The sequence below is a fragment of the Daldinia caldariorum genome, assembly GCF_022478825.1.
Source record: "Daldinia caldariorum strain CBS 122874 unplaced genomic scaffold F4812scaffold_7, whole genome shotgun sequence".
In the NCBI taxonomy this organism is placed as follows: domain Eukaryota; kingdom Fungi; phylum Ascomycota; class Sordariomycetes; order Xylariales; family Hypoxylaceae; genus Daldinia; species Daldinia caldariorum.
In genome coordinates, this window is record NW_025953043.1 from 640,521 (window position 1) to 665,536 (window position 25,016).

The 25,016-nt window shown below is 44.6% G+C and overlaps 5 protein-coding genes across 5 annotated transcripts; 2 read left to right on the plus strand and 3 right to left on the minus strand.

Moving 5' to 3' along the window:
• Positions 1 to 1,047: 1,047 nt before the first annotated feature.
• F4812DRAFT_458775 (kinase-like domain-containing protein) lies at positions 1,048 to 3,629 on the minus strand (the record flags this gene model as incomplete). The annotated part of the gene is made up of 10 exons (XM_047937412.1): positions 1,048 to 1,404; positions 1,480 to 1,596; positions 1,679 to 1,730; positions 1,787 to 1,833; positions 1,895 to 2,214; positions 2,276 to 2,425; positions 2,478 to 2,496; positions 2,593 to 2,973; positions 3,033 to 3,151; positions 3,242 to 3,629. The coding sequence occupies 10 exons, from the start codon at positions 3,627 to 3,629 to the stop codon at positions 1,048 to 1,050; spliced, it is 1,950 nt and encodes a 649-aa protein (XP_047790654.1).
• Positions 3,630 to 4,797: 1,168 nt separating this feature from the next.
• F4812DRAFT_426337 (uncharacterized protein) lies at positions 4,798 to 5,857 on the plus strand. Its single transcript, XM_047934004.1, has 2 exons — positions 4,798 to 5,364; positions 5,510 to 5,857. The coding sequence occupies exons 1-2, from the start codon at positions 5,178 to 5,180 to the stop codon at positions 5,701 to 5,703; spliced, it is 381 nt and encodes a 126-aa protein (XP_047790655.1). The 5' UTR covers positions 4,798 to 5,177; the 3' UTR covers positions 5,704 to 5,857.
• A 1,401-nt stretch (positions 5,858 to 7,258) lies between these two features.
• F4812DRAFT_426338 (alpha/beta-hydrolase) lies at positions 7,259 to 8,520 on the minus strand. Its single transcript, XM_047934005.1, has one exon. It carries the CDS (start codon positions 8,396 to 8,398, stop codon positions 7,472 to 7,474), a length of 927 nt encoding a protein of 308 aa, XP_047790656.1. The 5' UTR covers positions 8,399 to 8,520; the 3' UTR covers positions 7,259 to 7,471.
• Positions 8,521 to 15,648: 7,128 nt separating this feature from the next.
• On the plus strand, positions 15,649 to 17,530 carry F4812DRAFT_363243 (acyltransferase family-domain-containing protein). Its single transcript, XM_047931873.1, has 3 exons — positions 15,649 to 15,880; positions 16,174 to 16,792; positions 16,846 to 17,530. Exons 1-3 carry the CDS (start codon positions 15,842 to 15,844, stop codon positions 17,487 to 17,489), a joined length of 1,302 nt encoding a protein of 433 aa, XP_047790657.1. The 5' UTR covers positions 15,649 to 15,841; the 3' UTR covers positions 17,490 to 17,530.
• Positions 17,531 to 20,876: 3,346 nt separating this feature from the next.
• F4812DRAFT_426350 (uncharacterized protein) lies at positions 20,877 to 22,775 on the minus strand. Its single transcript, XM_047934006.1, has one exon. It carries the CDS (start codon positions 22,758 to 22,760, stop codon positions 22,539 to 22,541), a length of 222 nt encoding a protein of 73 aa, XP_047790658.1. The 5' UTR covers positions 22,761 to 22,775; the 3' UTR covers positions 20,877 to 22,538.
• Positions 22,776 to 25,016: the final 2,241 nt, after the last annotated feature.

Genomic DNA, 25,016 nt, shown 5'->3' on the forward strand with positions numbered 1-25,016 from the left:
TAACTGAGCCACATTCGATATAAGGCGGAGAAGGGGGAGAGTTGAGATGAGATACTCGACAAACAGAGAATAGGTAACTTACCTGTAGCAGACGCCTCAGTTGACAACCATAGGCTCAGAGCTTGGTTCCATGCTTCTTCTCCGTATATATTCTATACCTCAAGGAATTGTTTTGTTAACATTAATTGTTCTTTATTAAATTCGTCTCATTGACCGACATAGCGTCAAAAGGTATCATTAGGATTGAGCCACACATCCTGACATCCCACCTCGTCGGGACCCCCGCGCTTTTAGAAACATGGGTTTTGCCCCCACCCCCTAAAGAAAAGAAGATCTGTTTCTATCTTTAAAGATTTTGCTAAATAAAACTCAGCAATGATATCACTCTCGCTACATGCTGCCTTGCTAAGGCATCCTTGAAATAAGGCATCTCTCAACTCTTCGATACAGCTTTTAGGCGAGTTGTACAGAATACCAAGTAGATTCAAAGATTCCCTGTTTTCGGTGTTCTTGTAACTAACCATGTTTGTAGAAGATATCTTCGCAGTCTCAATAAGCCACGTTACGACGCTCGGCGGCTTGTAATTGTCAGCCATCAGCTTAGTTAAGAGAGACCGGCCGAAAATATTCAGCCTCACTAATAGGTAAGACGTCGGACCAGTTATCTTGTTGTTATTGGCAACTCACGCTACATTTCACAAGCCCCGACGCCTTTTCCTCTGCCACCAATACGCTACGGACACCGAAATGCCACATTTCGTCGAGGCTTATTCCGTATCCGCCGTTGAGATCGACATCAGCGATCGGCGCAAGGCTGCTGACAGGGAAAGTGTTCAGAACTACATTTTCACCAGGCACAACCGGCGATCATGAAATCATAGAAGAATATATTTAACACGTTTCAATCCTTCTATAGAAGTGTATAATAAAACTAGTGCATTCTTTCTCTCAGCTCCATGTCCATTCCATGGAAGCCAGTTACCTACCTACCTACCTGAGGTACCTACCTAACCTATGTAGGGTACCTGATCCCTTTCTGCTCAATCTTTAAGACGTCGGCGCGTTCAACACATACTCGCTGACCCAGCGGTTGACGACGTCATCATCCTCATCAGGATACCGCCGCGAGATCCCTTCTTGCGCTTGCAGCAGCAGCTCCTCGACTGTCGGGCGGTAGTTCGGTTGGTGGTACATGCATTGATATATGGCCGTCCTAAGGTCCTCGTCGATGTATTCAAAGTCTCCGTCCATTAGCAAGGCGCAGTACGATACCGGCATGCCCGGCTGGATGTGCCAAAGCAATTCATCAATACGGTCGGCATTTTTAGGTATATTGATTCCCGGCGGTATTTGAGCTTGAGGCGGCATAGGCGGGATTCTTTGGGTTATCAAAACCCACATCGTCTTGGGAACAGTTAGTTACTATAACAGGCACCTAAGGTACGGGACACGTATAAGGGGGATGGATTAGTTACTTACCAGTGCGATACCCCATACGTTCGTTGCCGAGCAGTATCTTCCTGCTATTTGATTTTCTCCCGCCTCTTGCCCGTCAGGATCGGCAGGAATTCGCTCCCATTCGGCTCCGAATTGTTCCTGCAAGTGGTCATTAGTTTGAGCTCGCGAACCGCGAATGACGGGGTTGGGAGAGTAGAAGATGAGGAATAGGTCAACTTACAGGTGCATAGAACCAATACTTCCCTGTAGCTCGCCTCCTCACGTAGTAGTCGCTATATCCTCTGTTAGCAGGATCACCAATGAAATGCAATGGATGAGTGTTACCAACTTTCGTTTATAGGACTTGATTTCTTGTGCCAGACCAAAGTCTCCGAGCTATTAATTGTCAGGCTTTAGTATCCACGCTATTATGTGTCCCTTGATATGGCCCACGTACCTTCAATTTGGGAATGAATATATGCTCTCCCCATGTCCTATCGTCATGATATACATCGTACTTTCGCTTCCGCGGTTGGGATTGAGCAGGCTCGTCTTGTTTTTTTTTGTCAGACGGTTCGCCGGTCCATCCTCCTACAAGCCTCGTGAAGTAGCTCATCATTGCTTGGAAATGCGAAGGCGTTTCCCGTTCTCCCTCGTTAGAGCTACCTTCGATAGGGTCATAGATTACAGTGTCTTGAGAAGAGCTAGAATTTTGCGAGCCTTCGTTGGAATTCTCGTCGACGAAGTCTTCCGGCCGCTCAATGTTTCCAATAAGGACTAAAAAAGATACTATAAGTTAACCGCTCGGGAACTCTACACAGGGAGGGGAAATACTTACTGTTACTCGGGTCGATATCAAAATGAACCATGTTTTTTCCTCTCCATCTCTTACGAGCAGGAGGGGCATCTTCAATCAGGTCACTTCTCGCGAACCGCTCCGGGTGGAATTTGCGGGGAGGGTATTTCATGCCTACGCAGGCTCGTACCACTACATTACATGTTAGATATCGAAGAGGATCCCACGGAGTATCTCAACTTACAACAAAGCCACATTGCCCACTACCGTAAAGAGAGTTAGTGATTACTTCAAACAAATTCTGAGGGTATGATTCAAAAAGGGAGCGGAGAAGAGAGCGGGGATTCGATGATACATACGAGTACTCTATTCGGGATCCGTGCAACTTGTCCGGGGCCGGTTGTGCTCCCTATTTTATTGATTAGCATGCGGAGGTCGCCACCCTCGATATACTCGAGAAGTATAAAATCCTTCCTAGGACCCATCGCATCGTTTCGCTCGATCCACTGGGCGCGTCGCCGTTCGTAATCCCTGGCTCGTTGATGCTGATCCGCTGGGGTATCGCGACCTCGGATAAGTCTGGGAGGACGTCTTGGATAATCGATGCTTTCGTCACCGCTGGAATCTTCGGAGCTAGAAGAATCGTCTCCAGTCGGCATCGGGTGGTATCGCGCTTGTCGAGGTACGCCGACTTCTTCTGGGTCTACCAGCTGAACCGCATGCACCGCTCCCGTCAATTTCTAGATACATCGTGAGCAATCTCTATCTCTATCTGAAGCGGGCTATATGCTGAACTTACTGCCATGGCCTGTTCCTCCTTTCGTAAATCGTCGGCTACCCATGATTTGAGGGAGAGCTTCATGGCGACATCTGTGGGTGTCTGATCACCGTCGTGTCGAAAATGAAGGGCCAGTCCCACTAGAATTATAATTTTAGTTAGTAAATCGCTCAGCTTAAAGTCGTGTTACAAGACAGACTTATATCTGGGTCGTCAAGGGTTCTACTCACAACCTCCGTAGCCTAAGACTTTCTGGAAACGAAACATGTTATTATTAAAGTACTCTTTGGCGTTTGCTAGCCTGGTCTTCACCGAATTGACCCACGGGTCATTGCCAAGGGTCGGGTCCTCTATATCCGGCATTCCAGCTGCCACTGCCGAAGGGTTCCGATATCGATGCATGACCCAGGGTGCCTGGTTTCGAGTGAATATGGCAGGCCGAATAGGCCTAGGCACGGCCATTTGTATCCAATTCGACCTTGATAACCTCACCTCTTCCGCGGTCCATGATGAAGGTGCCTTTCCAAGCCTCCGGAAGGCATAGAACTTATAATTCCGTAATTGAGCTCGTTCGTAAGAGTCTCTTGGTTGCCAATTGGCAACCAGATTTGCAGCCATGATGGCCGCCTAGAAAGTTAATATCCGATTATCCAAGGGAATTAACATTCAAGGTATTTTAAGAACTGACAAGAATGGTAACTAATTCGCGGTGAGTAGTAAAACAACTTGAAGCATCTGAATGTTAGGTTACCTACGAATCGTTTTAAGGTACGGTAGGATGAATAGCTCTGCTAACAACATGTCACAATAAAGGGCAGACAATAGGTTTCATAGTCAGGATGGGAAACTATTTTTTTGAAAGATGCGATACACGCTCCTTACTTGGCCTTTCAGCTTTTTTTGACATTATGCCATTGCAATTAAAGCACATGTTCTCAGACAATACATTTTGAGCATGTTGTCGCTTTATGAAACTATGAAACTACGAAAGAGCATCAACCCCGTCCCCTGTCCCCTGTCCCCTGTCAGAAACTCTGTGAAGCTCCTTGATATTCTAATTATTGTCATAAAGTGAAAAGGTAATAATAAGTTAAGTTGTTTATTGAGTCTATTTCCTAGCCGTGATAATTGTAGAGTGATAACCCCTTTATGTACTTAGGTACCTAACCTAGAGAGGTATAATCCTTCCCAATACCTTAGGCACCCCTATACTTTAGGTAAACAATCGACTTCATTGGCCCAAATATCAACCAGCAGCGAAGTAAAGTTCAAGGTAGGTACCCATCATAAAAATCTATGTTGATGAGTTCGAAAGCTTCAGTTGTAGAGGGTCTTGTCCATAGAGAATAAAGCAATTGTTAGTTAATTTTGAAAGTAATTAAGAGACCATCATCATAGCCAAGTTGGCACATTCTCTACGCCCCTTACTATTAGTAAGACATAATAAGATGTACCTAATATTTTATTACTTCAATTCCATTAACTGAGTGTTTGATCTATCTCTTCGCCGATACATCTTAAACCTTTGCAGATTTATGATAAGTTTGTTGTTGGTATAAGTGAAGTGTGCACTTAGGCACCTAGGAGGTACCTAATGACCAAAATGACTTGTGGTTGAAAGTGCATTATTATTACCTATCACTTATAAGAGGTAGGTACATTCACTTACAAGCAGAGTTCATCATATATGAGGTACCTTGCTCCCTTGACGTAGGGATAGTCGAAAATCGGCAAAGAGCCTCAATGCGCCACGACGTCATTTTCCAAAAAAAAAAAAAAAAAAAAGGTTTAATAAGATATCTGGATATAAGGAAAACAATGTCATACAAGACGTCACTCCCCCACTAAATTTTACCTCGGAGTGCGAAGATATATGCATTACGATACTTTTGCACGACGCCTTAGATCCCCGCGCTATTTCCCCTTCTGGAAGTCTGTTTGGACCTCGGACATAATTATGACATCACCAATCATCATCTTTATCAATACAGGTATTACCTATATCTATCACTGACATCTTTTTTCAATTCTTGCCTTACCTACTTTCTGTCTGTGGATTTATTAAGTTTCATTACCTTAGATATCTACAGCTTTTATAAACATAACCACTTCTATTTATAACGTATAATAATCATACAAGCATCAACCCAACCCAAAACCACCATCATGTCTTTTCTAGAAGTCACCGCTCGCCGTCTGGCCACCACCTCCAGAGTCGCCGTGGTTCCTGCACCCCGACACTTCAGCACAAGCATCGCAGCACAAAAGTCAGTCACAGAAGCTGCCAAGGACACATTAAAAACAGTAGATCGAAAGGTCTCGGATAAATTAGTCGATGGTATCAACGTAGGAGGTAAGTTTTTTTTTTCGGTTTTTTTTTTTTTTTTAAATTATTATAACAATCTGCCATTGAAGCTGCCAGCTCCATTCTAGTACCTCTTCGCAAAATCATATCATCAGCATAGAGCTATGTTTACTAACTAGCAGTCCTCAAATAGCAAAGCTCGCATCGAAAGTCAAGGGCGATGCCGACACGGGCAAGGTAAAAGGCACAGCCGAAGAGATCCGCAGCCAAGTGAAAGGGGCAGCTGAAGAAGCTGAGGGCAAGGCAAAAGGGGCAGCTCAAGAAGCCGAGGGCAAGGCAAAGGGGGTAGTTCAAGAGGCCGAGGGCAAGATCAATGGAAGTTCATAAGAGTTTGTATGAATTGAAGAAAGCTTTAATGTTGCACTTTGGATAGGGGATGTCCATTGTGCGCCTGTATGATAATGAGACCATTCAAAGGACGTCTTTAATTGCACAAACTGCCCGAAATGCTAAGCTATCAACTCATGGAGCATAGTTGAACGAACTGAAAAGTGCACCTTATCATTGTTAGATTACACTTCTTTGGATACCCTTGATGTCAGAAAACTAACACGGGGGCACCCAGGAGCTGATGTGTCCGCCACGGCTCCAACCGCTACATGTTTCTACTTATAGCGTCCGGAGTGCTACTACAAGCACGCCGAAGAGGTACGAACAACCCTGTGAGCTGGAAAACTCATGGCGTACTTGGAGCTGAGCTTGGCTCTTGCTAAGACACTGGTGTCTATGACTTCGAAGTGGCACCTGAAGTGCTTGGTCAGGTTGGGGTAGGCGAACAAGGTGAATCTTGCCTAGGTACCTATGACATTTTACTTCGACTTACGATGGGTCATACCTGGTATTTAGACCCCCACGACACGTTGAGGACTTTGTGAGGATACTTCGACATATCAGTAAAAGCGTAGAAAGGGGGCCAAGCTAGAAAATCATCGTCGCTGACTCTAGAGCCGAAGTAGAATGATACAATATAATACATACAGGCTACTCAAGACTCTTTGAACAATTTGGGCCGGTGCGTCACCCTTCTGCTTATGTCCCACCGAATCAATACCATATTCATGTATGAATCATCTTGGCTCGTCAGTTCATATAGGCCCCAAACGAATCAGACCCAACTAACGAATTGACACAGTTGCGAAGTCGAGACGGTCCATTCTAAAAGCCTCCCTGCCTAGGTATCTATCTACCTCCTATATAGCGGCTGCTGCTTTCGCTTTCTCTACTCCTCTCCCCATATTCCTCAACCACTACTACTTACAGTCTCCTAACACCCTCGGGCCACCACCACCATTCCGATCTACAAATAATTCCTTGAAGCACCAGTATCTACATTTCAGCATGCCGTCCAAGCCTAGAACAGCCAAGAATTACTTCGAGGCAAATTATAGCAAAATCAAAGAGCATCTTTGCCAAGTAAAATTCGTCAAAGATGTTCAATTTTTCATTTCCAACGACAACGAGCCATACCTCTGCGTTGTGCTCACCAGGCGATACGATCCAAACCGCTTCGATGATACCGTTGGGGACATTGAAGCATCACTACTGAACTACGACGTTCGCGATCACGGAACGGATATTCTTTGCTTGGACGACATGTTTAACTTTGTCATAGTGGCGAGGACATATAGCACACCTTGGAAATACACCAGGTTACGATGGTTTGAGGGACTTGAAAATCCTTCCAATGAATACGGCGGGGATCTGCCCTATCGAGTCACTATAGGGTAGCTTGATGAATTGTTTAAGCCATAAAGCTGGACATATGGGAGGATATAATAGGAGACCACGGAAATGGGTTCTTGGAGCATATCTTAGTGTTTTCTTTCACGACATATCAGGTAACTTAGCCACTGCAATGTCATTATACACATCATAATCTTATACCAGGTACCTAATATATCTATCAGGAGAGGTGTGTAATTGCTAGACAATCTGTCTCTTCCAGCTGGCTCCAATTCAAACTACTTTTTCTTTCTCTAGCCTATTCTGCCTATTCTACATTGCATTCTTAGTCAGGGAGTTATACATACCGGTTAACTTAGCAGGCATAAAAGGCGAGAAAATACTCGAGTAAACACTTTGTAGACCGTAAATATCACTTCCCCGCCGTCTTCATCTCCTCTCCTTTCTTCGCGTTTGCGAGGATCGCGTCGGCCACGGGCTTCAGCGCTCGGTGGGGCAACTCGTGTCCGCAATCATCAATAATCACCAACGTAGCTCCCTCCACGCCGTCCCTCAGGGCCTTCGGGTGTTCCACCGAGAATAGCTGGTCCTTAGCCCCGTGGATGACGACAGTCGGGCACTTGACGAGCTTGAGCGCCTCCCTGGGCCATCTTACTCCCGACGCGTCCGAGTGGTTCGTCTTAGTCCACATCGTCCCGCTCTCCCGCTCCCGGCGGTACGTAACCTCCGCTATGCGTCTCGCGTCCGCCCTCTCCTCTTCCGTAGGCGGCTTGGTCGCCATGGCGAGAGACATCGTCGCGTAGTGCTTAATCCAGCCCTCGTGGTCGTCGCGATCTGTGGGCGGATCAAACGCGTCGGTGAGTATATAATGCCCCTCCATCTGCATCGACGGCAGATTGTCCGTTTCGTTCTGTATGCGCCCCACCGGGCTCGTGAAGATGAGAGCTAGACTCTCGACGATGTCGGGAAGTCGACCCGCTGTTAACCAGGATACCGGTCCGCCCATGCTCGTGCCCATCAAGTGCACACGCTTGAGCTTGAGGTGGTTTATGAGCCCCACAATATCATCCACCATATCATCGAACGTGTAGGCGCGCTCTCCGTAAGGCGGCTCTGGGAAAGAGGTCGAAAGGCCGGTGTCCCGGTAATCGAACTGGACAATGAAGTGAGGATGGTCTGGTGGGCTAAGCAACCGGACAAACGCTTCGGGGGTCTGGGTCATGGACATTCCATATCCCGAAATTATAAGGATAGCTGGGTCTGAGGGGTTGCCAGAAGTCTGGTAGCAGATCTTGCAACCGTTCGGCAAAGTAACAAAGAGTTCCCCTGATGTCTCCATTGTGTTAGATAATAGAGAAAATGCACTCCTTGATATGTATGTTTAGGTATGTCGTAGTAGTGAAATTATTCAAGAGTTCATCATTAAATACCTTGTTTGGTCAAGTAAACCATAAACAACATCACATCGTAGCGTGTAATACCTGTTAACAATCACCAATAAGAGAGCTAGACAGAGCGCAGGCAGTGGGGCTTTCAAGGTATAGTATACCAATCATATTGATTCTCTCCTCTCTACACAATTCCTACGAGTCTGGAACACGATTTCAAGATCTAACACGTAAAACTGAGCCTCACTATCACAACTTCTTTGAGACCGAGTTATAATGACAGCGTCGCTGAATAATTTTGTAAGGACCAAGCAAACCTAACAAAGGATTAGTTTACTGTTGCTTCCCAACAGTTCAAAGCCATGAAGCTGAAGAGTTTCCTTTTTTTAATCTTGAATAAATTGGGTTTAGTAGTCTTCGCCTTTATAAAGCCTGGGCGAACGTTGAAAGCCGAAGGTATAAGAAATTCTCAGCAGTCACAACCGCCAAACCCTATTCTACGCACTTACATACAAGTTACAGGTTTAGTTATAAATACCAGTTTTATAGAAATTGCCTTATCTACTCCAAGTACTTGGCGAAAGTTTAACAACACAGTTATAAACGATACCATCGAGCGTAGGAAGTGAACCTTGGGTATCAAGGCGTAGTTTCTATCTATTATCACATAACTAAGTGACTACTGGATAGCGCCTATAAAACTTCTAACCCGATATTCACTTGGCGATCGAGGATATTACTACACTGTCCCGAATTTAGATGCTGTGAATCCAGCGCTCTAACTAGTACTAAGCTCGACATATTAATCACCCACTCACAGCTCAAACCATATTACGAAATACGGCATTCGGTCTGCCTATTCTTATAAATCATACTGCCCAGTTAACTTTCTATCCCAGAAAAACCTCAGCCAGTATCAACCGCCTTTGCATCGGACTTGAAGCTTTTCAAATAGCACCTAGATACCTGCCTACCTGTTCTTACGCGCTATCGAAAACCCCAACGCACCGAGTATCTACCTTAGGTACCCACCTATCCTATCCGCCGAGACGAGATGTTAGAACTCGAATTCCTCGACGGCGACGACGTCGAAGTCTACTACCGAACGAACCGAAGCCTCGTCACCGAGTACCTGAAGAGCAAAGTGGCGCACGTCGATGGGATCGGATACTTCCAGGGGAAAGTCGGTCCCGCGTCGGTCCTGTACCTCGTGGTGATCGTCGACGAGGAATGCCCCAACGACCCGGAGAACGAGCTCGTAGCCGAGGGTATCAGCAACGAGATCTTTGACGCCTTGGACGCCTTCTACCCGCTGCCGGGGCTGCATCCCAACCATACGCTTTACACCCTGATCCAGAATTACGTAGTTGTCAAGAGAGATGGCGCCGCGCCGTCGGGGTATACGAAGGTGTGGTGGCCAGAAGGGATCCACGCGCCTCGCGGCGAGTATGGAGGCTAAGAACAAGACCGGGTGGATGGACTGGATCGGGTTGGATATTCGGCTGGCTAATCGGGCCACTTTTGTTATGTGGTTCTCATGGTTCTTAGTGGAGGGTCTAGGTAGGACTCCTCCTTATCGAGAAGCCATATCGGTTTCCCCCTAACTCTTAAGTAGTTCTGAAGACTACTGCATGTTATCTAATACGTTAGGTAATCAATGACCTATCTCATAAAGTCTAGGCAGCTCTATTGATATGATCTTACGTGAAATGTTGCCCACGGCATGTTGTGTGTGCCTTATATCTACCGTGCTCGAGGATCGCAAGTCTCATTAGCCAAGACTTGTCGAAACTAAGGAGTACCTACCTCCTAGTTAACTAAACCTTTACGCGCGAAGCAAACCCAATATCTGTAGATGTCTCATATCTACCTAATAATATGGCTTATTTCATAGATATAACTTGCCTTAGGTATATATATAGCAGAGTAAACAACCAATAGGCTTAACCCTCAGAACAGGTAGTGAACCAAGACGAGGACTTTACTCGTATTAGGTGTGTATTCGCTGCAGTTATGCAGTTATGCATTTATAACAGCGCACGGGATATAAATGTTGCATACTGTCTTATGAAGAATTCTGCCTACCAGGCCTGACTTGTCGTAAAGTATCTAGTCTAGTCGTATGGATATCTAGACGTCATACCTGTTCTATACTCGGCAGCTCTTAGTAACCTGTATTTAGGAGGCGTATTCCAAATGTATGAGATTAGCGGCGATTAGGTAATATCTTACGGAAAAGCTGAGAATAGTCATATCTACTTGGAATAATACGGAGGTTATTCTGTGCTTCAGGGAGTTCGAATAATACCTAACTCGAGCCTATCCTCGAAATGGTATTTGATAGACGTTGAAGCGAACTGTTGTTGACTCGGCATGTATGTAGGGGTCCTAGATAGGAATAGCCACGAGACAAAAAAGAATGGTAGAAAATTATTAAGTAGATAGGTACGGAAGGGGTTCTTCGATTCATGAATATCAGTTTATGCACCCCCTATTCGTGCTAAAATGAGCAGTCAAGGGCTCGCTTCCAGGTATGGTACAATAGACTCTTGGCAGGAACGCATATAATCAAGGCCCCTCCTCCACTCTCGTAAACTTGTCATATCAAGTTGGTTTATGGTATCAGAACATGCATCGTCGTTTAACTAAAATCTTATCTTCTAAGACCACTGAAGGACTAATTTTGGCGTCGTCCAGTGGGGCAAAGAGATACGATCATTGGTCAACGTGAAGGCAAAAGACTCAGTTGGTAAATCGCAACGCAGTCGAGCCACACACCACATGTCGTATATTTGTCGACGTTCCTCGCCTAGATTGGTAATCAGTCCGACGCTTACGGCAACCATCCAGTCGGTACAGAGCATAAGCGAAGGTGGCCACGTCTTTAGATGTTCTTAAGTAGCCCAACATGCACATTTTCTATTATACTGGGTATAATCAGCAATAATATGACGCCGTGAGATGTTTCTCGGTTAGGAATAACATATTTGTGCCTAAGGATCCTCTATACTGGGCAGCTTCGTGCCTTTGGTGAGTGGTATTTTGTAAGGGGGTAAGAAATTTGCTGGTAAACAATTATCTACAGAGCGAATTCCGCAATTCCTTAGCTGTTCAAAATACAGAGCTTGTTATTTTGAGTACTTTGATAGTAAGTTTAGCTCTGTAAAGTATATGGTCTACGAAGTCCACCCACCTACTAACTCGGGAGTAATATAGCACCCAGATGAACTGGTTAGCTTCCGACGAGGTAATTAGTCCACATATTTGCATACCGCCTGCGCAAACGCCCGAGTGGAATATATGTAATCACGCCGTTATGGTTAAAGTGACTGCAGCGATGGGTCCACTACGTCGCTAGAGCTGGAATGTGACACCTACACAAGGTAGAGTGTGCCACGGAAAAGGACTATACCGGTAAGGATAGGAATGTAAAGCCCTTGAGACGTATTCTTCAAACGAATATGGAGACGGAAACTGGTGACGAAACCTAACCCCAAGTAAAGAAACAAGCCAGAAATACCAGAGGATTATTTGGGTCCCAATGATCATCAGAAGAAGTGTTACTCGTAGGATGATATTACATGGTGCCGATTACGTTGCCATTTAAGAGTCGTGGCCTGCATATTCGGGTACATGTTCGCCGGTCCAAACGAAGTCGTCGCAAGCATTATCTAACCTCAATCGCATCGGGTTAACTATTTGGTTTAATCCGGTATATAGTGCTGGCCTCATTCGCATTCTGATATGGGTGATTACCCCAGGTCTTGTCAGGAGAAACGGGGCCTAGGGCATTGCACCCTATTACAGCATAGCTGCCGCGTCATCCTAGGTGCTTGATGTCACGTCTCTCAAACCAGGATAAAATCAGCGGCCATACAGGGGAAGAACTGACAATTGCATTTGTCTACTCCTTCTTCCGAATCCAACCAGCGAGGCCGACTACCAGGTAGGTTATGCGGCTCTGCATCGTATTCATCAACAAGTAGCCGCCAATCAGGAAAACATCGGTGGATGAATAGAGTTGAGCCAGCTTTCGTTTAATAGATGTTTCAACGACAGTAATCGGCGCCCGGACTACATCTGGAGATGTTTCAAGTTTCAGAAAATACCCGCTTACGGAGATAATGTATGATTGCCAGTATCTTGTGGTCCTCGTTTCTCGTAACCATGTTGTTCACTCGACATTCTGATTCAGTTCAAGCTCGGCCGCAAGCTAAATCGACAAAAATACCAACGTGGGGAATTGTTACCATTCCGTAGATTCTACTGCAAGGTAGGTATGTAAACCGTAATCCGACGGGAAGATTATTTCTGATACAGTTATTTAACTGAAGGGCTAGCAGCTGACTTGTTTAATATTAGTGCTGATCTCTAAATAGGGGGCATCATTATTTTTATTTATATGCTACTTCCTACTGCATCGTAGGGTGTCTAGAGTGTCCAGGGGAAATTGAAGCCGCGTCACCCTCCGAACCGGCGTATTGGGCTAGCAATTAAACAATGCCATTTAGGGAATGGTATTCGTTTCAATCAGCAAAGGTTCTTACATCAACTTTTCAGTATCAGGCCTCGTAGAGTATAGCGTATATAGTTATCTTAGGCTCGACTATTGCAACTATTGTTTTCCTTGGTACTATTGCTATGTACCTCGGTGGTTTGCGGAGTTGTCACACGTGGAAGTTAGCGGTAAACCGCAATGGTGATGACCCGCCTGAATTTTGGTTGGCGCCCGCATTGTTGTATCGACGCCTTGGCAGACGACGCCAAGGCCGCTAGCAGGGTCGGTGAAGACTTGTGTTTTCCAAGGAACAAGTCTTGCGCTGGTTTTTTTTTTTTTGGATGTATTCCTTTATTTTCTATTCTCTCCAAGTAAGAATGCCGGAGGGTGTACTGTACATAGTACCGTAGTGATAACAACCTGCATATGTCAAAACATAGATAGGTACCTCCTATGTAAGTGCAAAACTGTGGGCTTCAAGAGTGAAACAATTAATCTTCAGAAGAAAAGAAGATCTTAAGTAAAATAAGCTTGAATCAACAACAAGTTCTGTCGAATAGAGAAGAAGTCAATATTATAGATATGCCTACCTATATTGTATGGCATGACGATCAGAGAAAGATATTAGCGTTGTTTGAAGCCTCATTGGCCGCAGGGTTGGTGCTAGTAATCTTTAATCTGTCTGTTTGTACGGCAGGTGGTAAAAAGTAAAATCGTGATCTTCTTAGACCCCTCCAACCACGGCAAGACGGCTAGGAGACGGGATCGCAGCCTGATACCGGATGCGCTGCTCTCTTGTTTTCTTAGAAAGACTTGGCTATGACACGAAACGGATCGGATTCGATGGAGTGGATGGAGGCTGATACGACGGCACTGAAAAACCCGAACGAAAAGGGTGACACAAACGCAGCTTATGTTAAAATGCTACCTAACGGTAGTGTAGTCTGAGAATAGCATAGGGAATGAGATGATACATCAGTTTCCATTATAATCGATTGCATTTTTCAGTGCGTAGGCTGGTAGGACACGTATAAAACAGAAGACGCCAAGAGTTTGGGAGGTTACAATGCCAAGTCTCTTGGAAGAGGCGTTTGACAAAACTGGACAAGTAACATAAAAAGCCAAGACTCTTACCGATGCCGATTATCCGGGGCAATGGGCATGACGAAAGAAGCTTTTTCTTCTTTTTGTAGTCTCAAGGTGAAGGAAAAGTCATAGCATCGATATTCATAAGTTTGAGCGTATGCGGGGGGATATAAAGAAAAAAAAATAATGAACAAGGTTAAAGTAAAACAAAAATTGTTGTAACAGGAAATTAATTACCTTGCAGTTCCTTCCATATAAATTCCATTATATTATACTATTTGCAACGTAGTACATAGAATTAGGTACCTCGGTAAGTAAGGAAGTAGTTTGGGTTATTATTAGGTTAGGTTAGGTTGGTCAGTTTGTTTCGAGAACTCAGCTTCCTTCTCAATAGGAAAGCCGAGGATTCCCAGCGTCGGATACAGCCAAAACCCCCACCACGTCAGAGCCAATTTATCTTAAATATTACCACATTCAGTTTAGCTAGGGATATATTTCCGTCGCGTACCCACATACATATAGTAGTTGACTAATCTTATAATGTGCCTACGAACAACTAGGTAATTATAGTGGTTTACATTAGGTTCTATTAGGCAGTTAATTAGATACCAGTTCTAACGTGGAATAAAGAGAAATAAATAGAAAAAAGAAAAAGGTGTTGGCAGCACGCGACCAATTCGCCAAGAGATCACAATACCTAGTAGGCACGCTAAGGTAGGTTACCTAAGGTAGAAACCACAAAACTTCGAAACTCCCACATACACCAGTACCTTAGGTATTGGAACTGCACAAGGTTATACGTAACCAAACCCACCTCGCCGTAACTTCCAAAACAGCTTTGACTTCATTAACCCCATTAACTCCATTACATAACACCATTTCGTCACTGCCCCTGCCAATATTTCAATGTATTGTACCTGATGAGAAAGAGGCTGAATTGGTGGAGTCGCTGAACCCTGGTCATAACCATATTTTTTTGTATCTTTCGTATCTTTCGTACTTTTTTTTTCTTGTTAAACTACCTATTCCTCCCTCTCCAATTCTCGCCAAGCCGCCGTCAACCTTGACTATATGGGGGGGTTCCATACATCGATCAAATCACATCGACCCTGCTCGCCAAGTCTTTAATCGTCCACCCCTTATTATATCTTTTTTTCCTCTTAAAAATCCTCCAGCTTCCCTTTTCTCCCTCTTCCTTCTTTGCGCCTCATGCCGTATTCTTTTTTTAAGTGTGTGGGAACTGACCTCTAATCCTGTCCTTACTCTTTCTTACTGCCACCCATTTAATCCGTCCGCCCTACTCGACCTGCCTAGCCTTTTTTTCAAAAGGCAAATTAAGTGTTATTAAGCGTTGTATATGCGTATATCATCTATATCTTTGCGCATGGGCAAATAATATCTTGATAAATATTATTTTCTACTCGAGACGGTTACCGTTACTCAACTAGTTTACCTTAATCAGCATCAGCCTCCGAGACAACATATCAGTAAATTCTGTTCCGCTTTTTCCTTGTGCTGCGCGCGTCTAGAAAACACAAACAGACCCGAATCGTAACATTCCAGCTTCTCTACTCGCTTTCCCCCCCTCCATCGTTCGGTCGCCTACTTAATCACGTAGCGCATTCGGCGTAGCGGTACCTTGAAAACAGGACTCGCAAAACCCGATAAGTTGTTGGTTACTTCCGACATAGGTTCTCCGGCTACCCCAACTTCAACCCGAATTCACCACTTCCTCCCCCCTTGTTATCAAGGCATGACAGCGCAGTAATCATCGTGTAATAACCTCGCGATCCCTTGACAATCTGTCATTATGGCTATTGGCAAGGAAGGAAATGTCAAATGGGTCGATGTAAGTCAATTATTTCATTTACGTTAAACAAGAAGGATGAAGGGGTATCTGGTTATGCATATATATGCCTAGGTAACTCTCATGATCGAACCCTACAAGGACACGATTGAGTTTGGAGCTTACTCCGTGGGAGAGGTAATCAGTCCACATGGGATGATGGCTTCGGATGGTGCTGCACACCTTGCGTCGAATTTCGAGATCAGAGTTTAAACCAGACAGGGAATGGGACGAGAAAGGCCAACTTTAACTTCAGCCGTTCACCTAACTAACAGTATTTCTTCTCCGTTTTATAGGGTCTTCGAGGCTTCGCATCCACTTTGGTCGTTTTAACTCATATTGCACGAGCTTTTGATGGCGACCTTTTCCTACCAGCTAGCCACAATGGTGATGCGCCTCGGCCTATGCAACTACCTTTCCTACGAATTCTAGCTCAGGGCCGTATCGGTGTTACCATTTTCTCTTTTGTTACTGGCTATGTCTGTGCTCTGAAGCCCATCAAACTGTACCGACAGAATAACCAAGATGCCGCTTTTACCTCTATCGCTAAATCCGCTCTCCGCCGTGTTCCCCGATTGGTTATACCCTGTGCTTTCGCTACTTTCCTCATCTGGATAATGGCAAATTTGGGAATGTTCTTGGTCGCAAAGCAGAGCGACTGTTGGTGGTGTGGTAAGACTGCACCTGATCGCCAACCAACTGTCTTTTTATCGGTTAAACACTTGATTGAAAACATTATCTCGACTTGGACGAAAGGTCGGAACGCATACGATGGCAACCAATGGACATTGTTACCATTGCTAAAGGGTAGTATGGAAGTTTATACCTTTATTGTCGCCACGGCCTACATTCGACCTGAATTCAGGATGGTTCTCAGCTTGTTCATGTATGCCTATTTCTGGATGGCATCTGACTGTACGTCCCTGATTTCCCTGCTATTTTCGCATCTGAGACTAACCATTCCGCAGCGGCTTTTGGCATGCAGTTCTTCTGGGGTGTCTTCTTGTGCGACTTGCAAAACCACCCTCCAGCTTCCGAATGGCTTACCCGCCGACCAAGATTTTCTCAAGCCTTGGCTGGAATTTTCTTGTTCCTAGGTCTTTACATTGCTTCGTTCCCCGAGGGACATCCTGAATGGGCAACCTGGTCGCGCTACCAATTCGAGGTTTTGAAGCGCATTACCCCTAAGGACCCCGACTTGCCTCGATTTGCTTCTGGAATTGGTCTAGAGTTGATCACTCTGGGATTGCACTTTAGCCCGGCCCTCCGTGATCTCATGTCGAGCAAATATCTTCTCTGGTTTGGAAAGCAGTCATTCGCTGTTTATCTTTTGCACGGTCCTCTGCTCCGCAGTGTTCTCTGCTGGATGGTTTACGGCATTCACGTTCCTCCGCCAATTGTTAACGACAAGGGTGAAACGATTCATGGTACGCTCATGTTCCCCAGTGGATGGCGTCTCATAATCTCCCTACCATTCTGGATTCCCCTGAACTACGGTGCTGCAATGCTTTGGACAGGTTACGTCGACCCCTGGTGTGCCAATCTGACGGAGAAGATCGTTGGAAAGGTTATGCTAGCTCGCGATGAGAAGGGTGCTCTCTTACCACAATAGAAACGCGGTACCGATCGTCCTAAGAAGTGCAATGGCGGTAGCAGCTCTAGGCGATGAGAGCATGAAAATTGGATAGGCATTCCTATGAGTTATACTGCTTCGCTATTCGCTCGTTTCGCAGATCAGCATCACGTATGAGATGACGCATCTGCTGTACCATCGATATTCGACACTTTCCGCCGGACCCTTGTCGACAAAGCTTCCGTGTGTATATGATAGCTCTTTTTTTCATCAAAGGTGTTGGGGTTTCTGGAGTACAATGGGATTGGTGATGGGCTTGCATTCATCTTTGGTCAAGGGGCATAAAGGGGCATTTAACGGCTGAAGAACATCGTACATACGCCCGGGGCGTCGTTTTTAATTTCCACAGAGACGGCCGCAATATTAGCATGCATCGGGAAGCAGATAGTCAGCAATGATTTTGGCTGACTCGCGACGGTTGATACCCATGATGATGAGAACAGCCGAACTTAGATAAAGATGTCAAGACGGTGCCACATGCGCACCGTCCAGTATACAGACTATAATTCGGAAAAGATTCTACTATCTATGTTCTGATATAGTGATGGTGATTTTATGCAATGCTAAGTTAATTCAGTTCTTGATAAAGATTATATCAGAAATTTTGATTTTACAGATTTCATACTCTATACAAGAGCAAGGTAGCCAATGTAATTCCGTAGGAGCTTTCATAGATTATTTCACTTAGTTAGGTAACTAACACCAATGAAGTATAAGTTTATAAGCCAAACGTTTCAACATATTGGAGGTAGTTATATCTCGATCCTTTGGAAGTTTTAGTTTGTTCAATATAAGTGGAATATGTACTTGTGCTTAGTTCGCACTTGAAGACAGACAGACATACATACCTACATCCCCGAAATTACCAATTTTAATCTCGCCCGTCGAGCGAAAGAAGGATGAATCTTGAAGGATTCAGGTATACCGCATGTATACATGTATATTTTTGAGCGCGGGTCGTAAAGCTTGTCGAGTAGATGAGGTAGAGTTGGAATAGGTAATAAAGCGGGAAGATACTACGTTAGGTACTAGAGGTATTTAATAGAAGCAAGATCGGCGCGCGGCAACACCAATCCGGTGCCCGTTGGTCGTATTTCTCGCATGTGACCCCCTATCCAATGTTGGCCGTATCCAGGTCATCGGGCCATGCAGGTGAGAATTTAGGGACCTGCCTAAATGGGAAAGTGTGGATGCGGCTTTCTTTTGGTTTTCACCATCGCGGGAAGAACCTTATGGTAGGTAGTTAGATGAACTGGGAAAGGGTTGTAGGAAGTAATTGAAAGATGGCTGCATTTTGCATGAAAGATGTTGGTTTTATATGAGGTATGTGGATAATTGTGAGGTAGGTGTATGAAGTGTAACTAACTGGGCAGGGAATTGAGTTAGAAAAAAACGTAAAGAGTAGTTCGAAAGCTTTTTGTTTGCTTGTTGGAGATAGTCGATAGTAACAACCTTACCTACCTAGGTAGGTAGGAGGTACCTAACCTTTAAGATCACAATGCACAGTAATTCTCTTCTTCAAAAATATACATTCAATAACACGAAGATTCATGATTACATTGGAGATCTTCAACCCAGTATAATTATGTTGCTATTTAGACACGTTCCTAAGGTGAACTTATAAATGAAAGACTTGCTCTTAAGCGGACTCTACGCGACACTTCCAATCCCCTTTTTCTTTTGTAAAGGGTTGTTTTTTCGACTTTACTTACCTTATTAACTTAAATTACTATTATAATATCTTTCATTTACTATATACTTCAAAGGATAGGACGTTCTCGGTTAAAGATAAAATAATGGAATTGTAAGCGTTCGGGAGATGGCTATTAAACCGCTATATTCGTACTAATTACCAAAAGTAGAACCATGTCAACTTGAGGGGTTGACGTTGCTATTTCCACCTATAAGGACTACCTCATAGACGGTACCGTGAAAGGAACTAATAGCTTCAACAATAGGAAGTTACAGCATGAAAGCAGTCAAAACGCCATAGGCCAAGTATAAGCCATTTTATATCATAAGTAAAAAGAAATAGTAGCATTAATTGTTTCATGAAATTTAGCTGGTTTGATTCTTGGAGTATTATATATTACTCTAACAGTTAAGAAGCCTATACAGATAATTCTAATTTTAGGCGGTTTGTGCTGAGGTTGCCCTATGTCTCGACTCTGTTCTCTATACCTTATTAACTCATTTCAGTTGCTATAACCTCCCGCCCCAAATCTACGCCGACCACTCAAACATATGCCTAACTTACACGAAGTTTTACATCTCGTATAGCAAATCCTTGGCCTGTATAGAATGCTAGAAGCGTAGTTATAACTAGAGGTGTATACGTTAGTGATGTTTATAGGCAATGATGTTGAGTGATACTCATCGTTAGAAAGAATGTCGAGCACCAATCACGAAAATAAAAGGTATATCGATAGAAGATGGTGCTAAAGGGAATTTAGAATGCCAGAAGCATTGCAGCAAGCTGTAATGCCTTATTTATATATATGGGAAGGTCTTGGCCACGACGAAAAGATCCTACCTAAGACAAGAAACTTGAAGCAAAGGACAAATTCGGTACAAATAAACATACGCTCCCCTAATTAAAGTAACTAGAGTTTCTAGCAGAACAGCCCAGCTGTTTCTCTACTTTCCAGCCCGGGCGACTTATAATGGAAGCGGACTTCTCAAAGTTCGCGTTCATCTTTTAGAACGAAACTACAAGCAATGGCCAAAAACGAAAATAAGTTGAAGCACTGTTGGGAAGCTTGAACACTTCTTTTCCCCTAGTGTTTCCGTACTCTACCTTAGGTAAGTTAGGTAGGAGGCACTTAAAGACAAATAGACGCAATTACTTATGGGAAAAGCAGTTACCTTCTTATCATTGCTGTCCCACCTCCGTTTTATAAGAACCAAGAGTCTTTTGCATGCCTGTCTAAATACCATTTTACCTAAGGGTATAAAGGGATAAATGGCTGCATTGGCTAGAATAGGGGTCTGCTGGCTATATAAAGGATAGACAGCTCCTTCGTGAGAGGATACCTAGAAGGCTAGACGTTACTAGCTCAACCCAATACATTGAATGTACGACCCTGTAGAACCCAAACACTTTCTACGTACCTACAAAATATCCACTGCCGCGTAGTGGAGCAAGAGGCATGGGAAAAGTTCGTCTTCAAGTCCAGACTGTGAGACTCTTAGGTCATTATTATCTATTATATTCAAACGACGGACCCAAATACTTGTAGGATCGGTCCCCGGTCAACTAGGCATGAAAATCTTTTGCGGTCGTAAGGCATGATTCTTGGAGTCTACCCGCCGGTCATGTCAGTATGTCATCATCTGATCCTCTAAACTAGGAAATACTCAACTGTGATTGGAAAGAGGCATTCGGCAGCCGAGCTGAAACCAAAAAAGCAAGGGAAAAGGGTGACATTCGTCCTATGTAGGCTAATAATATTTGTCATCCGAATAAGCGTCACCAAGGTCTTGTCTCTGCACCTAAAATGACAAGTGCTTTGAATAAGGCTAGATTCGTGATATATGAGATACATAATATATGAACAATATACACCTATATAACTTTCTCCCAGCGAGTATACAGTTAGAATGTGGAACGGCTAAGTTTAATAACAGGCTAGGACCGCTTCTTGGATACAAATGTGCTCAATCTGTCCCCATCCGCCGTTCTCGCATTGAGGCAATATATGTTGGTGGAAATATGGCTGAGGTTGTGGGCTGTTGGCACTGTATATGACAGAAAGCGATACTGGACGGGCAGATCAGATGAACTTGAGGAGGTGGCGGCAATACGGATGTGTGCTCGTACAAAAAGTCGGCATAAGAAAAATGATAAGAAACAATATTGAAGGACTATTGACGACCTTGGAGAGCTATTCGCTTAAACTTGACTATCATGAACTCAATGATTGGACAACCGCGATACCCCAACCTAAGTCATGGAACTGATGGATAAGAATTTCGGAAGTCTATCCCGTGTGCCACCGCATATTGCAGCATTCGTCACTATTTTCGCCAATGGGGAGTTCATTCTGGTTACAGGCTACCAAGAAGAGACCGTGGTCGTATGCAAGCCGTTACTGCACACCCGAGAATTCATAGTTCAGATTTGCTGTTTTTACTTTTTACTTCTTCGCGTCACTAAACTTTGACACCTTATTAGCGCAACGTTATTGAGGCGTGTGAACTAGGTGTTGTTCGTGTTTTACCGGCCATTTAAGGCGGCAAATTAATAAGCGGCATGGCATGCTGACACGCCAATGCTTGACATGTCAATGGTTCACATCAGCTATAGCCTCAATTAGGGGAAGAACATTTCCCATCCGGTGTATCGTGCATAGAAAGTCCTTGTGCAATATTGATAGGGAGGCCTCTGATATTTCTCCCATTCCGGGCAAACGAAATAGTAGCTAGATGTCGACCGTGAGATTTTAAGAAGATGACCCGCTACCTGGAAGCTATTCCCCGATGCACGAAGAATTATGTTTCGGTGTCACACAGAACCGCATTGACTGTCGCCTGTTCATATTAAGCCTGCGCATATTAAGAGGCGTCAGACTTGATTCCTCGAACCAAAGTAGAGGTCAACAGTGGCCTTATAATTGGACCACGGCCTCATGATGTTGCGGGCCTCACGTCAGCATTCGTGGAAGAATCAAGGAATATGCGTGACGTGAGACGAACCTTTTCGGGGAGTTTAGTTTGGGGGACTTTTCCTTTTACGCCCGCCACACGTATACTACCTACCTACATAGTATGTAATCCTACGATACTAGGATCGTCAGATCATGTTGTGCTCGCTTGTCCCCGGACGGACCGTCAGCCCCAGTCCCAACAGGATGGGTCCCGCGTCCCGACTCCAGAGATATGACGGCGCTATATGCACAACAGCGACGTTATCGTCGTCGAAGTAACCCACCAACCGGAGTTTGTGCCCAAACAGATATCTTATCTCAGTGGGGAACGATCCGAAAGAAAAGATGAAAAAAAGAGGTAATTAGAGAAAATCAAATCAAATCAAAGTAACTTAAATGTTAGGTATCTACCTGGTAAGCATCTAACTTCCATAGGTATAATGTCATTCTTATGAGTATAGTTGAATGTAATGCATGCACACTGCAATATAATGACTGCGTGAAGAGGCTTTGGGTTAGGTAGTTGTAAATGAGAGAGTGGGAAAACGACTAAGGAAAAAAAGAAAAGGGAACAAACACGAAGTACGACACACGAAATAGGCATTGGAGTAAAGACGAAAATGAACCTTGGAAATCATTGGAGGTATAGAACCTAGGTACAGCACAATGCACTTACCACAGTATAGTAAATGTACAATAGATACCTAACCTTCTTATGTATTTGCTTGGAATTTATTACATATATAAGGTACCTAATAACTAATAATTGCTTATTAAAAGAAGCCTGTAGAAATGTATAATAACAGGTACAGGTATGTACCTACTTACTTGTAGTGTACCTAGGTAACTACCTGTAGTGTAACTATAACAGGTACCTGATTAAGTGGTACAATACCTTAAAGAGTCAGCTCGTGTAATTCGTGCAATTTTGTGTAACAAGGTAACCTGGTAAAGCAGGTAAGCACTTGGGGCAGCCGGTTCGGGTCGGGTCTAGAAGGAAGTAAAATAGGGCAGTGACTCGTGAGGCAGGGGATGATAAGGAACGGAAGTAGCGGATGACTTCCAATCCACTCGATCTGGAACAATGACCTTACTTTGTACCTACCTGTAATTATTAGTCCCGCCCCCACCGAAGATTTAGAACTATTCTTTCACCTTACCACAAAATGTCAACAACTACATGACAAGAAACATGATAAGAGACATGACTGGATTAACACGGATATGAACATGGATAGGGACATGGACAATGGACTTATCCCATCTTACACACGTACACACGTATAACACTTACACAGTTACTACGTACGAATGCTTCGTACATACCTAAAAAGTGACGGTGAAATGTTATCACCTCCGGCCTCGTTGGCGCCCTATTCTCCAAAACCGGCGTTTTTCTCTCATTTATGACAGAAAAAACAGGATGCATACAACTTATATATTCGCTGTGCATTTCATATGTCGATCCCCTCTTTCTAGTCAGCCAACGCATCATCGGCTCCTATCTCGCGACCAACCATGGCCCGCTTCTCGTCCTTGCCTACCGAGATTCGGATCATGGTCTGGCTCAATGCGGCCTGCCTGATCTATGAACCACGCCCTCGGTGTATCTAGCCATTGACCTATCATGCTCCTTATCTGAGCATCCGGCTACATAACTTCCCGTTGCCAAAATATGCCAATGCCGTCTTCCAGCTTAACCGAAAATCACGCCACGAAGCTGCTAACCGATGCTTCATGCTCGAGGCCGGCCAAGATCCCGAGGGGTGATGCGTGGTAGCTGACGTCGATGGCTTCGTCCTTCATAATGTTACGCCGGTCGAGATGGCTTATATGCCCAAACAAGCAGCCAATTTGACAAAAAGAAAAAAGAAAAAAGAAAAAAAGAAAAACTAAAAGCAGGGGAAAAAGGGTACCTTTTTTTTTTATAAAGCAGAACCCGGTTTTCCTAAGGAAGATATTCCTCCCTAGAGTAAGTAGGTTAGGTACCTATGCTTCACTCATTCGTATCGTGACGGGCTCTGCTTTTCTGCTCAGGCTCCTTGTTTGCATACCGTCTACCTGGATTTCGGGTATTCCCCTGCTCAGCGCCGAGCGTGAGTCCGACTTGATAATGTTCCGAATCAAGGTTCTCTCACAGGGATTAAGCTAGTACGCGCCGTGATGAATTCAACGCCTGCTGTTACCAGGAACACTCTGACCTCCTAACCAGCGAGCACCGAATTGCAGCAATGGTACCGACCAGATCAGTATACGTACAAAAGAAGCGTTTTCCTGAAACGGACACGCAATGCCCTAGGATGATGTTTTAGAAGGGTGGGAACCGTTCGCGCGGAAAGAGGTGTGCTTGCTATCCTAGCTTCTACGGCCTACAAACGGAAATCTAGTCCGGCGCCCAGACCAGATGACCATGTCCGTACCCTTGGGTGAACGCATGGATGAGGACCCCAAAGCCCTGCAGGCAATAGCGCACCGCGGCTCTGACCAAAAAGCCAACATCATATCTGACGGCTTTTATGGGCTCCCTAGCGCCATCGGCTCCCATTTAAGCAGGGGATTTTCGACGGTACTCATACGCGGTCGACGTGGAGTTACGAGGGGTAGCATCTGCAGCCAGCCTTTTCTGGAATAATCAGCCCAACATTGACGTCTTTGGAAACAGTGGAAACAACTTATGGATTTCTCACAAGGGTGGTCCAGCCTTCTTCTGGGTATTATTACCTGACCTGCAATTTGATCTCAGCTAGCAAGGGTCTAAGAGATCTTCATCTCTCGTAACCTTAGCTCTGCCTCTCGCTAATCGCCCCTCCTGGGTTTTTCGTCAGCTCGCAGTAACAGATATCATGTCTCGGGACTCCCA

Coding starts and splice junctions, on each gene's coding strand:
- F4812DRAFT_363243 (XM_047931873.1), top strand. CDS start 15,842: ATGGCTATTGGCAAGGAAGGAAATGTCAAATGGGTCGAT. Junction 15,881..16,173: donor GAAATGTCAAATGGGTCGAT/GTAAGTCAATTA, acceptor TCCGTTTTATAG/GGTCTTCGAGGCTTCGCATC. Junction 16,793..16,845: donor TTTCTGGATGGCATCTGACT/GTACGTCCCTGA, acceptor ACCATTCCGCAG/CGGCTTTTGGCATGCAGTTC.
- F4812DRAFT_426350 (XM_047934006.1), bottom strand. CDS start 22,760: ATGCCTATTTCGTGTGTCGTACTTCGTGTTTGTTCCCTTTTCTTTTTT.
- F4812DRAFT_426337 (XM_047934004.1), top strand. CDS start 5,178: ATGTCTTTTCTAGAAGTCACCGCTCGCCGTCTGGCCACCACCTCCAGA. Junction 5,365..5,509: donor CGATGGTATCAACGTAGGAG/GTAAGTTTTTTT, acceptor GTCCTCAAATAG/CAAAGCTCGCATCGAAAGTC.
- F4812DRAFT_426338 (XM_047934005.1), bottom strand. CDS start 8,398: ATGGAGACATCAGGGGAACTCTTTGTTACTTTGCCGAACGGTTGCAAG.